Below are 14,290 nucleotides of genomic sequence, written 5' to 3' on the forward strand. Positions count from 1 at the left end.
GGGTCTGAGCTGTCGGCACAGAGCCCGACGCGGGGCTCGAACTCACAGACCGCGAGATCATGACCTGAGCCGAAGTCGGACGCTCAACCGACGGAGTCCCCCAGCGCTCCAAGATTATTTTTATTGTGGTAAAAGACACAGAACAGAAAGTTGCCCATTTTAACCATTTTGAAATGAACGATTCAGAGGCCGTGAGCGTCCTGACAGTGTGGCCGCCACTGTGTCTAGCTTCAGGACGCTTTCGTCCCCACAGGAGGGACCCGTTCCCATCAGCTGGCATCCTGCTCCCCCCCCCCCCCCCCCCCCCCCCCCCAACGGGAACCCACTTCCCGTCTCTCTGGGTTTGCTGTGCCCATGTCATGTGCATGGAGTCGCTCGGCGTGAGGCCTTTGTGTCTGGTTCCTCGCGCTCGGCGTCACGTTCCCAGGGTCCATCCGAGCCCCTGACGCTCAGCCGTCCGGGACCCTCTCTCGGCTGGTGCTTCTTGAGCGCCCGGTTGCCAGGCACGGTTCTGACCCTGGCGAGAGCTGCCTGCTCGGAATCCCAGGTGGCAGCGGCTCGGCCTGGCGCAGGCAGGGATAGGCAGGGAGGCACAGGCCTGGGTTCGAGGCCGGGCCCGGCCACAGAAGTTGTGAGGCTTCTCATCTCTCCGACCTCCCGTCTCCTCACTCGCAGCGGGGATGCTGTGGCTGGAGGGCCGTTGGCCTGCAGGGGTCTCCCAGAAAGAAGATCGATCGGACTTCCGGGAAAAAGAAACGGAGAATCTTCCGGCCCCTGAGCCCTGCCCTGTGCAACAGGGCCTCCAGCAGGGGTCTTTAAAACCCACACGCACGCGAGGCGACTTTCCAGGTTTGCGGACAAGATAGCTAAGTGGAATCCGTGAGGTCCTCAAGTTCCACTTTGTTTCGGCAAAAACTTGGGCCTGTGGTCTGCACGTTGTCCTGTGTCACCTCACCTTTCCTGAGCTCCTTCTCCTGATTATGTGGTCGCACCTCACACCGCCCCCCCCCTGCAGCCTGAGTCCGACCACACGGCTTCGCCTCGGGGCATAAAAACCCAGCGAGGCTCCCTGCTCGATACCTTCCTCTGGTGGCAACGGCTGTCCCAGCCGTGCGTAAAGGCAATAGGATGACCTCAGTCCTCTGGGACTGAGCCAGGTTGTCAAGGGTCAGTGGCCCTGAGGGGACGTGCCTTTGCTGACTTTCTACTTAGGTCCCTTGGATCCCAGACTCTAAGTTAGGTGTTAACCTGTAGGCAGTTGACAAGTTGCAAACTATTTTTGCTTTGGTAGAAAAGATTGTGCTTTATACTGAGTCTGGTGTGGTGTCTTCTGTGACATTCTTGTCTCGTGGGATTTAAAACTGCCCATGTTCCCCCTTGAGTCCTCTTTGCCATCCTGCCGGACACACCTTTGACGCATCTTGTCCTGCTGGACGCATGCTTGCTGTATGTTCATATAAGAATTGTTTTTAACTTTTTGAAAGGTATTCTTTGTACTTTCCTTCCTGCCTTCCTACTTTCTTCCTTTTCCATTCAACATCCATCCACCCACCCATCCACCATCCATCCATCCAGTATCTATCCACCCACTTATCTATCCATGCACACACCCATCCACCCACCCATCCATCCATCCACCCATCCATCTATCCATTCACTGTCTGTCCATCCATCCATCCACCCATCCATCCATCCTTCCACCCACCCACCCATCCATCCACTCATCCATCTATCCAGCTGTCCATTTATATCAGAATTGGAGTTCCAAAGTGAGAGAGTTGGATCATTTAATACCATGCTTGTTTGAAATAAAAGCTGACGAATATTAGTCTGGGTGGAGTGGTCCCCAGCCCTGCCAATCTGCTTTTGTGGTGACATTTCCACTAATTGAGTGAGGTAAACCTGCAGCTTCTCAGTTTTCATGGAAATAGGTCCCAAGCACATGTCCAGCATGAAATGTGCGGTGAGGTGGACAACATGACTTTTGATTGTTGAACCAACTGGCATGTTGGCACCATCGTCAAGGGGCCCACGTCGGCTCATTGGTTCGGAAGGGTGTTCTTGGTGCAGTGCCCCCCAAAGGCCCCCGTCTCGCCTCTGCCACATTGTTGTGTTTCCCGCTGAGTGGGCTGCACGCCTACAGAGCAGAGAATGTGCAGAACAGTCGTGTGCCCTCCGTGTGTGCTCACGAACGTGGATCTCTCACGCGTGTGCGTGAGGCTGGGGAGCAGGTGCTAAGACCACGCTTCTCACAACCCCGTGGCCAGGCTGTGGGATGCGGCTAGCCGTCACCTTTGCAAGCCTCTCGAGTGGCCGCGAGGCCACGGTCGTCCCCCCAAACAGAAGCAACCCAAGGGCCCGATGTGACCGAGCTGGGTAAGGTGGCTTTGTGAGAAGTACCACGCTGAAGGGAACTTGTGTTTTCCCAAGACCATCGTAGGAGACAAGTGAGCAGAAACTAATAAGAGACCAAAACACCGACACCCCCTTGGCGTCCAGCGTGGGTCAGGCCGCTCCGTTACCAAGTGATGCCACGCCGTCTCGGGGCCACGGGGTTCAGCGGGGAGGTCAGCCTGCTTCCTTGGCTGAGCCAGAAGATGAAGAGAAATCGCTCCCCTGAGAGCTCGGCGCCCAGACGTGCTTCTCTGACCACCGCCACCATTTATCACCGCACCCCTGCCTCAGGACCCCGGAGCCCTGGCCGGCTGCCCTGGGGTGTGTACTCCATAGCCGAGTCTCTGGCTCCCCCCGCCTGAGCCGCAGCCCCTTCTCCAGCACAGTGGGCTGGTGTGGGGGGTGCCTGGGGGCTCAGCCAGCAAACGGGCAGACGCAGAAAGTCCCGCGGGCCCCTTCCTACTGGCGCCGTGGAGGGTCCGAGGCATCGCCCCACCCCAGCCGCTCAGAACCCGGGTTCTTGCTTCCTAGAGCCGAGCGGGTCACACGCGGGTTGCATCGTCAACGGCCTGCGGATGCCAGCACTTTCCACCAGCTGACTTTCTGGTCACAGGCTTGCAGCCCCGGGCACGGCGGGTTCACCTGTGTCCTGAGCGGGAGCAGGAGGGCGGCTGCAGGCAAGGGAGGTGTGCCCGGGCGAGAGCCACACCTAGGCGGGCCACACGGCCTTCTCTGCTCGCGGTTGGACCCCCCCCCCGCCCCCTTTCCCGCGGCCTCCCCTGGGCTGACCGCTGAGCCCACATTCACAAAGGATTGGACCGGATTGGCCGAGGCACCCCGCCCGGCGCTCTGCCTCCGGCCTCGCCTCTCTGGCCGGTGTTGGTTTCCACAAACAGGAAGCCCCCAGGAGCCACGGCCACCAGCGACCTCCAGAAACATCCACACCACTGTTGGCCACTCCAACCGTCCGAAAAGCCTTTATCCACTGGGGCTGGGAGGCTCCCTCCCAGCCCCGCCCTGCAGCCCTGGGCTACAGATAGCTAGCTGCCCACACCCATGTCGCATCATCGAGGAGGAAAAACCGGGAAAGAATATATAGAACACGATACTTTTATGTAACCATTTAAAATACCGAAAATCACAGTGTATCTGGGAAGGACACACAGATAAACTAGTCCCCTGGGTGGGTCCAGCCTCCAGGCACTAAGTGCTGATGCGTTATTGGCCCATTTGACAGAAGAGGAAGCAGGAAGGTGGTTGGGGTCCAGCAGCTCTGGCCAGACCCCAGCGGGAACGGGTCCTGCCCCGGTAGCCTGGCTTTAATCAGCTCATGGCTGGGGTGGCGAATCTATAATAATCCATTTTTCCAAAGAGAGAAGGTGCAGGGTGCTCGCCTGTCTGCTCCCGGTGATGGGGCCCCTCTGGTGTGTGTAAATTATTTCAGAGCTCAAATTACAGAGGGGGGCCTCAGAGACGAAGGGACCAGACAAGCAGGGAACCGGGGCGGGGTGGGGGGCGGGAGCTGGCGACGGGTCAGGCCTGTGCCTCCTCTGTCCCCGGTCTGTGGACGGGGCTGCACGGGAGCTGCCCCGTGTTCTGGCAGCCGGAGGAAAGGGGGACCAAGAAAGCAGTGAAATTGGCTTTAATGCTGTCTTCTGTTAAATCTGACCCACCGGAAACATCCTCCTTTTTACAAGTATTCAAAGTTAAAAGTTATTAAGGTATTTCGCACCAAGACTGTGAAACCCCGCCAGGGTGGCTGAGGTTGGGCTGGGGGCTGGGGGCTGGGGCCACCTCTGTCCGCTGGGGGTGCACTGAGGCTCAGAGGGGCCCCTGTGGCGGGAGGCCCGGTCGTCCTCGTCGCCGGGGCGGAGGGCTGGGCTGCAGCTGCGTCTGGGTGGCCCCAGGGAGCCAGGGAAGCACCTGGCAGTTTCGGTTTCCGACAGGAAGCTGCCTGCTCCTATCTCCTCGCCCCGGCTGCACCCTCTGCCCCAAAGCTCCGGGTGGCGCCCCGCCCGGAGAGCCCCAGGTGGGGACGGCCCCTCGCTGGGACGAGGAAGCCTGGCTGAGGGGCCAGGGCCAGGCGCAGCCCCTCTCGGCCTCCTGGGCCTCCCTGAACTTGGGAGCGCGGTGCCCCCCCCCCCCCGGGGGCCATAAAGGCGGGGAAGGGATCTGACTTGCACTTTTTGTCAGCTGCCTATCACCTGCTTTTAGGATGTTTGGTCCCAACCTCCGTGTAACTGGGGAACAATGTTTGGTGGTACAGGGGCAGGAATGGGCTTGGCGTCTGTCTGTCTGTCTGTGTGTGTGTCCAGGCCTGGCAGAACCATCCAGACAAGACCTCCTCTGAGGACCCTGGGAAATACTGTGCGGAAAGCAGGGGTGCGGGGCTGCCCCGAGGTGCTGGGGAGGTGAACCACCACCTCTGGGTGCTGGGGTCCCGTGCCCTGGAGTGCCCTGCACAGACGGCGGGGGGGGGGGGGGGCGGGCACCTTAGATAGTGTGTCTCAGTCGGGGAGCCCAGCTGTGAGGAGAGGCCAGCGGCCCAGCCCCGGAGCCGAGGGGCCCCTGTCTGAGGCCGAGTCAGGCTGGCCCCGCGGCCTGGGGCCCACGCTCACTGCAGTTTGCCGTGAGGGGCACAGCCAGGTGGGACCATGTGCAAAGGTCCCCCCTGCCCCTCCCGCTGGCCCTTCCTCCCCGACTGCTCCCCCTGGTAGGGTCTGCGAGGTCGGGGCTTTCCACACACTCAAAATGCACCCCAACTTGGGAGGGAAGGAGGAAGCTCTGGGGGCCGCAGGGCGGGGTCAGCTCCCCGGTTCCTTCTCCACTGGCCTCTCTGAGCCGCCCCAAGTGGCCTTCGCAGGGAAGGGACTGCAGGGGTTCGCGGGCAGGTTCCCGGGAGGCAGTGAGCACCAGGAAGGGGAGCGGGGAGGCAGGGCTGGACCCAGGGCCGGCCGCCTCACCAGAGCCGCCTCTCAGCAGTCCCGTAGCCCGTCCGAGGTCTGGCCGTCGTCCCCACGTCACAAACGTGGACGGGCCTGCGGGGTCGTGGGGTCACCACCCCGCTGCTGCACAGCTGAGCGCACAGAGTCCAGGAAGCCAGGCCGCGCAGAGCAGGGCACAGACCCCTGCCCACACCTCGTCCTCGGAGCGGCCTCCTCTGAACCGTCCCATCCCCCTCTCCTGGGCCTCCTCGCAAAGGCGATCCCTCCTCGAGGTGTCTGCGAGGCCCCTCAGGCCCAGGGGAGGGGTCCGGGCACCAGGGCCAGACCCCTGGGGCCGAGGGTCAGTAGGGTAAGGACTGAGAGAGAGCTCCCCGGACTTCGAGGGCCGTGCTGGGCCCGGGCCCCTCTCTGCCACCTGCCTGCGTGTTCAGACCTACAAGTTCCTCTGTGCCTTTGTCCCTGCGTCCCCTCAAGGCTTCGCGCCCCACAGTGCTTCCTCTCCGACAGACCCCTGTCCACACCCGCCCCCCTCTGGGAGCCACACCGGAGGTCCACACCCGTCTTAAGCCCCCAGCGGCAGGGAGCGTCAGAAGCAACACTTCGGCGTCCGGTGTTCTGCGGGCAGCGGTAGGCCGGGCCGAGGCCAGCGCTCTTGCGCTCCCCAAAGGTTTCACGGCAGCAGCAGCAGCAGCAGCAGCAGAGGGGGCTTCGCTGGGGGGCCCCGGGCCGGGCAGACAGCTCTGCCCCACATCAGCTGGTGCTCGTGTGATCCAGGTGCCAGCTGTGGGGTGTCAGGCAGCACCTGCCTTGGGCTCCCTCCATAGCGTAGGCCACCCAGACCCCACCGCGGGCTCTGAGAGGGTCTGGCCGGGGGTGGGGGGCTGCTGAGTGAATCCGCGCCCCTGGGCGGCGGATGCCGGGGGATCCCTTTCCTGAGGTCCCCGTCGGGGAGCGCCTGCTGGGGACGTGCTGTGTGACCCGGGGCGGGTTTTCTGACCTCTCTGATTTGTGTCCTCACCTTACAGTCAGGCCGAGGGTGCCTTGCAGGCCGGCCGAGGGAAGCCGCACCCCGGGCCAGGAAGGAGTCTGGGCTGGATTTGCCCGCCCCCCCCCCGCCCCCCCCCGACCCCTCCCACAGCCTGGGGAACAATAGCTTCCGTGTCCCTGTTCGCAGGGCTGCCTGCCGCCTGGGAGACCGTCAGCGATGCCCCCGGCACCGTGTCCCCCTGGGGAGGCTGCGCTGGCCTGGGGGGCAGGTGCACCCCTCCCCTCCACCGTGCCGCCTGGACCCTCGCTCCAGGGGCAGAGGGGGCCGCACCCGAAGAGGGGTCTGCCCACGTTCTCTCAGACGCCAGTCCCAGTTGGTGAGCCCAAAGGGGGCCACACCTGATTCCTCCTGACCCACCAGCTCTATAGCTGGGGAGGGGGTCTGCACGCACCGAGGCCTCTGACTGGGGCCCTGGGCCCTGGGCCCTGTGGCTCCCACTGCCCGGTACTATCCACACCGAGGCCCCTCAGGCTGCGAGAGAGGGGACCCCAGCTGCCTCAGGGACACCCTCTGGCTAGGAGAGGCCATCAGGGTCGAGCAGGGACCACCATGTCCTTGTCCCCGCTGCCTGGGAGGGAGCTGAGGCCCATGTGGACAGGCTTCCGGCAGATTCCATCGCTAGTCTCCAGGCCCACCTCGGCCTCAACTCCAGGTGCTGAGCTGGCCCTCAAATCTGGAGGGCTTGACCTTGCCAGGCTGGGGACTGGAGGCGGACACAGACTAGGGGGACTCAGGTGGGTCCCAGAAGCCCTCCGTGGCCTCAGCCAAAGCAGCCCTGTCTGTGGGCCAGCCCTTACGCCGCCCTCCATGCAGATCACCTGCCGGCCACCTTGGGGAGGAGGGGGAGGGGCAGGGCCTCACCCGGGGTCACTTGGGGGGGCCAAGTGACCCGTCCAGAGCCTACCATCTCCAGGAGGCCTGGCCGCCAGGTGCCCCCAGCAACCGGCCACGGGGACCCCCTGCAAGGGAAGGTGCCCTCCAGGTCCGTCTCTGAACACTGCCCCTTAGGGGCCGAAGGGTCAGCGCCCAGGTCCGGCTCCAGCCCCTGGCCCCGCCTGCTGACCCCAGGCAGCTCACCCTCTGCCTCTGGGCCTCAGTTCCTTGTCGGACAGACCTACATGCCCCTCAGCCCCCCTCAGCCCCCCTCAGCCCCCGTGGTGGCGTCAGCAGGCACACACTGTGGGGGGGACGGTCATCTCCTCCGGGCGTAGGATGCACCCACTCCCGTCAAGGGCTGAGCACCCGTGAGCCGGCACCGCCGCGGGCACCAAGGGGATGGCAGCGAGCGGAGGGCAGAGGCAGCGGCCCAGTGCCAGCGGGGCGACATGACAAGTGAATGTGGGGACCCGCCAGACACCTCGTTTGCTGGTCCGAATCATAAACAGAAGGGGAAGATACAGCAGGGAGAGGAGGGTGAGGAGGAGGGAGCAGGGCAGGTGCCCGAGGGGCGGTCGCAAGGAGGGGCCGGCAAGGGCACAATGAAGAGGGTGAGGGCGGGAAGCCCTGGGAGGGCCTGTGTGCAGGCGTGCTGTGATCCGACTGACTTTGTCATAGGCTCGCTCCCGCGAGTGACAGAGACAAGGCAGGTCTGTAAGTGCCCCGAGAAGCTGCACTGACGCCCGCCTGCACCCTGGGCAGCTGTCGGGGGCTGCCTGTCCGTCCCGGCGGGGGTCGTAATCGCTAATGCCCATTGCGCTCCAGCCTCCGCCGCAGAACAATCCATGTGAATGATCCGGAGCCCACGGAGTCCACGGGCCCCGTGGCCAGCCCGGGTGACGCCCCTCTTCTCCCCGGCCGCCGTCCCTCCCTTGGCTAACAGCAACCGAGGCCTCGTCCAGAGCGGATGATCCCAGAGGGAACACGGACGGAGAGTCCTGGCTCAGTGGTAACCCGTTCTGGCCTCCCCCCCGGGCCACGCTTCCTGGCTGTGCCTCCCCTGGTCAACCGTAGTCACGGAAGTGAAAGTGTGAGAAAGCCCCCGCGGGGCCGGCTGCTGAATCAGGTTAACACGGATGCCTCTCTCTGCAGTCAAGATACCTCGAGAAGTGAAAGCCTTCTTTGCCTCCTCCTGCTGCCCTCTTGGGACCACTTCCTCCAGGAAGCTGGCCTGGATTGCACCCGGCCGGCAGCTCTATCTTCCTAGGCTCAGATTCGGGGTTCAGTGGGTGGGGAGGACATGGCTGGTTGGTGTCCTCCTGTTGGCCTGTCTCAGGAGGCTTGTGGCACGGGGACCGCATGGGCAGCGGACACACATGTTCCAGCAGACACTGAGGGCCCCAGGAGCAAAACGCCCCACATTTACTGGGGGAGGAAGGGGTCCTGGCTTTCCCCAGGAGTGGCCTTCCTCTTTGTCCTGACATAAGCCTCAGGGGACTGCAGGCTCTGCCCTTGGAACCAGGCTTCCTGACCGAGTCCAGGGCTCCTGTGTGTCCAGAGTTTCGTGCCCCGGAGGCTGGCTCCAGCGGGCCACCCAGAGCGCCTCGGGGGATGCGGGGGGTGGCGGGAGGGACAGGTGGGTGTGTGTCCTGAGGGCTTCCCAACCCCTTGGACGACCACAGCCCCACTGCACTCCCTCTCCTGGGCTCTCTCCCAGCTCCTTCCCCTCTGCCCTTCTTCGCCCCTGCTCAGGGACATCGGCCCCCAGACTGTGTTTAACCTTTGCTCTGTTTAACCTTTGACCCTTATTAAAGGTCATCAAATCACCCTTCTCCAATCTCTCCGTGGTGCTGCTGGCTTCCTGCCAGGCGGTGGCCCTGGGGCCGGCTTCCCTCCCTGAACGGACCCTGCATCCGTCTGTAGAGTCAACAGAGCTAGCTCAATCGCGCCTCCGCTCTGGCCTTCTGGGTGCCCCTGGGACCCTCGGTATCTTTTTCTGTGATGGCGGTCGCCATGACATGCGGGCTTGCAGGCCCCGAGCCAGGGTCCCCGGCACTGTGTGTTCGAGACAGGAACAGGAGGCGGGAGATGGGACCTGTCGCCTCAGGTCTCGGTGGGGTCTGAGCGAAGGGAAAAGCCCCTGCGGGAGGGCCGCCCTGCACACGGCGACGATACTGACAAGATCGAACAACAAAGTTGCCAACGGTACTTTGTGCACAGACGCAGAGGGTCACAGCCATGTCACAAGTCAGGCGGTCACTGCGGGGCTCAGCCCGGGCCCTCATCGCGGAGAGGGGCTTTTGCGCATACTCCGACCCCGATGCCCTGGGCACCCCATACACATCTATCGGTGTCCTGACGGTCCCCACAAGCACGGCCAGGGGCCACGGCTGAGTGACAAGAGGGATGCTGGGGGCTTGGGACAGAGACGGCCTTGCCCCCCGGGAGGCCGTGCGGCCACATCCTGACCACAGGCCGTGATAGAGATGGGCAGTACGGGCTCTGGGCGCCTTTCCCCAAGCCTGCTGCCTGGATACAGATGGGATGGTTACAGGTCTGGTCACCTGGACTGGGGGGCCCTGAATCCAATGACAAGTGTCCTTACAGGAAAGGAGAGGGCATAGGGACACAGAGGAGAAGCCACATGAAGACAGGGGCAGAGATGGGAGGGACACAGCCACAGTTGGAGGAGGCAGGGAGGACCCTCCCCGGGAGCTGGGGGAGGGGGCTCGGCCCCGCCCACACCTCGATTTTGGGCCTCCAGACCTGGGGGCGGATAGATTCCTATTCCGAGCCCGCTGGTCGGTGGCACTTTGTCACAGCGGTCCCAGGAGATTAATACAGCAGGGAAGGGCATGTGGAGAAGAGCCGGTGGTCAAGGGGAAGCTGGAGGGGGCAGGGGGAGGACGGGGCCTGAGAGGGCATGGTGGGGAGGAGGAGCCTCCCCACCATGCTTGTGGGAACTGTCAGGACACCGATAGATTTGCACGGGGTGCCCCGGGCACACTGGGGTCGGAGTGTGCACGTGCTGGCTGTGGTGGCCTCTGGACCCTCCCCACCCTGGACCAGGTGGCCCAAGGCTGGACTCTGCCGGGCTCCAGGCTCAGGACGGCACCTTCTGTGGGATCTCACCCAACCCTCACTAACCACCCAACACCAGCCGCATCTGCTTGGACGCCTCTAGGGATGGAATGCTCATTATCTCCCCGGTCACACGAAGGCTGAAGTCTGCCACCTGGACCCCACGTTGTCCCTCCCCAGTGATACCAGAGCAGGCTCGACTCCGTTTCTCCCCCAGGTGGTCATGGTGAATTGCCCCCAGCCTCCTCTGCTTCAGGCCAAATTGGAGTGACTTCAATGGTCTGTCCTGGCCCTCCTCTGCCAGGTGTCCTGGGTCCCATCTCTGGTTCCTGTCGGGGGCGCAGCAACCTGACCCTCAGTCTCCCCGTCTGCAGAGTGGGCTCGTTGGAATGGGGGCCTGCACATACAGTAGGCGCCTAATAAATCTGAGCGAGGTAAACACTCCTCTTTCCCACTGCACGCTCAGGTCTCCCCTGCCCTGAGCGGGTCTACCACCCGTGGGGTCACCGTGGGGTCCGGACCCATCCAGTCCTCCACCACAGCAGGGCTGCGGAGGAGCTGCGGCGCCTGCCCGGGGCTCTGCAGCGGGATCTGGCGGCCAGGAGGGCCACGCCGTCTGCCTGACCTCGGCGTGCGCCTCCTGCCAGCCGGACAGCCACGGCCACGTTCAGAGGTGTTCGCTCTCAGGCGGAAAGGCTCCGTCCTAACCCTTCAGAAGATATCACCAACCGTTGTTGCTTTCATACTTTAGGGCCACTTAACGTATTTTGGGGTCTCCGAGGTTTTCATGGATTCTTGGGGTGCCTGTGGGCCCCAGAAACTGCACGGTGGAGCCGTGCTCCCCACTGGCCTGTCCTAGACCCCGAGACCCCCCAGACCCCAAGGGCTCCCCCAGCCGGCCTGCTGCTCTCCCTGGCGGTCCCTCCAGCATTGCAGAGCCCTGGGGGGGGGGGGGTAGGGGGTGGGGTCTGGGGCGGCCTGAGGGGTTAGGACGTGTCCCAGCCTGGCTGTGGCCCGTCCTGTGGAGCCGGACGATTAAGAAAAGATGGGCTGTGAGCTTGTAAAAGCCAGAGTACCTCGGGGCTGGGACTCCCGTGCCCACACAAGCCGGAGCCCAATAACACACTGGCCAAACACCCACCGCCCCGGGGAGCCCCCCCCACCCCGGGGGAGCAGTGAGCTTGGCATGCGCAGTGACCGCGGGGTCGATAAACTGATGGCTGGGATTCTGCATGAGACCGTCCACCCCGGTGCCCGCGGCCCACCGGCACCGTGGAGGCACTGCCGCCTCAAACTCCTTCCTCGCGCGAACGCCCCTGCCCCATCCAAACACAACACAGCCCGAGGCTCGCACAAGCACCTGCTGTCTGTCCTCTCCCACGGCAGCCTGGGAGGAGCTGCGCCTTGGCTCCATCAGGGAGCAGGAGGACAGGCTTTGACACTCGAGGACCCTGGCGAGGACCCTGACACTCGCGCCCAGGCGAGGACGCGGCGGGTGCCCGGGCCCGCCTCCCCCCCCCCCCCCCGCGGCGGGCGCGGGGGGGGGGGGGCTGCCCCAGGAAGGGAAGGGGCTGTGTGGTGCCCACCAGGAACTTGACTGGACCGGAGCCACTGGCCAGCCTGAGAGGCAGGGTGACCATGTGCCAGGGCCAGCAACCTGGCACCACCCTGTAGGCGTCTTGGAGTCACCCACACGTGGGAGATGCCGTGGGTGCACTCCTCACCCTGTCTCAAGGCAGGCTTTCCCACACCTGGCTTCGGGTGACTGATAGAGCCCGAATCAGGGGCTGGCCCTCGGGGCCTGGACGGCAGCAGGTTGGGGAAGCAGGCTCTACAGAGCCGGCAGGGACATCCCTGGGTCGGGGTGCCGGGCCTGCGGGTCAGGGGCCCACTTGGCCTCTGGAGAAGGCTCCAGGAGCGGGACTTGGGGCTGCGAGGTCTGGAAGGTTACAAAGTTTCCTCGGAGCGTGGCCACGTGGCGTGGGCTGGGGAGTGGGGTCGCCTGCTCACGGCTGTGCCCCCCCAGTCTTGGGGTGAGCCAGGTGCTTGGCAGTGGGGGCCACGGGGTGGCGGGGAGGCCTGCCCATCACCACTTCTCTCTGGCACCGGCTCCAAAGGGCAGGGGTCTTGCCAGGGACAGCTCATCAGTGGGTACGGCGGTTGAGTCCTGGACCATCGCTGGAGCCCAGGGCCCCGGCCCAGGCCCTCTTCCCCGTGGACCCAGTGTCCTCATCCCACCCCTAAGCCTCAGGGTCCTGCCGGGAGGACCGCACACCGCCTTCCTCACCAAGTCCCGGGACCCTGCCCGTGGGGGAAGACAGAGCCCACTCCCTCCTAGATGGGACTGAGCAGGCCCCTTCCAGCATCTGCCTCCGGGTGGGGCGCCCACACCCGGCCTGGCACCTGCCGGGCCCTCCGGGGCCACCTGTCCCAGCTGTGTGGGTTTGAGGTGAGTCAACAGAGCCAGGCAGGAGGCAGCCTAGAGATGTCACACTCTGACCACCTGCTCCGGCCCCCACGCCACCCCCCCCCCCATCCCCTTACCTGGCTGCCCTTCCTGGGAACCCCGGGGCACTGAGCAGCCGGTGGACGCAGCGACGCTCTCCAGCACAGGGGGACGCCAGGGACATAGGACTGGAGGTGGGTCCGGGAGGCAGTCCTGGCGCCGGGCGACAGGTGAGCAGCCCTCTGGGGGCCGACGTGAGCGCCCTTCCTGACCTCGTGGGGCCACAAGGGAGGGAAGAGGGCCGCGGCCGGCCCGGCTCTCCGGCAGCCGGCGGCCTCTGTCCCCCAGACAGCTCCACGCCTTCCAGCAGCCGTGCCCGCCGGCCTGGGGAGGGGGCGGGAGGCTGCAGGGGCTCATGTGACGCAGGGCGGGCCTGGGGAGGCGCCGGTGGGGGAGGTCTCCCTGCAGCCCGCGGGCCGGGCAGCCAGCTGTGTCACTGTGATAGTAGGGCCGGGGCCGGGGAAGCGGCCTGCAGCTGTGCCCACCGCTTCCTCAACAGGAACCATCTGGGCCGGGCCCTGCCCGGCCTTCCCTCGAGGCCATTCCGGTCTGACTTTCCAACAACTTCCTCCTACAGCCAGCCCGCTGACACCACACCCACCTGGAGCCGGGAGGGCCCGGACCGCCAGGCGCGCTTCCTCGACCGGGGCTGGGGGGGTAGTGTCCGTGCGGGCCGAGCCCCCGACCCCACGCGCCCCGTCCACCTGTGCCCCCCGCCCAACCTTGGGCCTGGCCCCGCTTCCCCCCCACTGCCCTCGGCCGGGCTTTCCCCGCCTCCCCGCCCAGTTCCCCGGGGCCGCTTCCCTGAGCGTTGGCCCTGCCCTGGAGTCAGACCTCGCCCTGAGTCCTGACAGGCCACCCCTCACCCCCCACACCCCCGGGGCTCTCCCTTGGCTGCCTGGGGCCTCCTGACCCCCACCCACTCTGAAAGGACCGCCGCAGGCCAGGTGAAGAAACCCCTCTCTGAGCGCGGTCTCCTGGCTGCGGGGGTGGGGCGGGGGCGGGGGGGATCCTCAAGGAGACCCTTCCCCACCTCTCCATGGGCACCTTGCAGGGACAGTGACCAATTTGGAAGGGATCTGCTGGGGGAATTAGAGCTGCTCCCCCAGTCTGAGGGCTTCCAGAAACCATGTCAGACCCTCTGTGTCCTCGGAGCCCCCTCCCCACGGGCACTCAGCAAAGAGGGTGCCAGGTACATCAGAGGCACTAAAAAGGCCACGTACTGAAGGCAGCCACATATGTGGGGTGACGGCAGGAGAGCAGGTGGCCTTGTGAAGAAGACACCGGGCCCCGTGCCCCCACAGTGGCCCAGCAGTTGGCTCCCTTGGGGCCCAATCACGGCTGCAGGCTCAGCGTCGTCAGGCCGAAGGGGTGAGGCCCGCAGACACAGGGCTGGTGCACAGACCTCTGCGCTGTTTTCATTCCATTGAGTTGAGGTTT

General features: G+C 64.7%; 1 protein-coding gene across 1 annotated transcript in view; it reads right to left on the minus strand.

Moving 5' to 3' along the window:
• The window catches only part of CBFA2T3 (CBFA2/RUNX1 partner transcriptional co-repressor 3), an 82,694-nt gene extending 69,323 nt beyond the window's left edge, over window positions 1-13,371 (minus strand). Inside the window, 2 exon segments of the mRNA XM_040443332.1 lie at window positions 12,889-13,302; window positions 13,305-13,371. Coding sequence (XP_040299266.1) covers window positions 12,889-13,302; window positions 13,305-13,356 — 466 coding nt within the window. The 5' untranslated portion in view covers window positions 13,357-13,371.
• Between the last annotated feature and the right edge of the window lie 919 nt (window positions 13,372-14,290).

The sequence above is a fragment of the Herpailurus yagouaroundi genome, unplaced genomic scaffold (genome assembly GCF_014898765.1).
Source record: "Herpailurus yagouaroundi ecotype Mexico unplaced genomic scaffold, PumYag 190, whole genome shotgun sequence".
In the NCBI taxonomy this organism is placed as follows: Eukaryota; Metazoa; Chordata; class Mammalia; order Carnivora; family Felidae; genus Herpailurus; species Herpailurus yagouaroundi.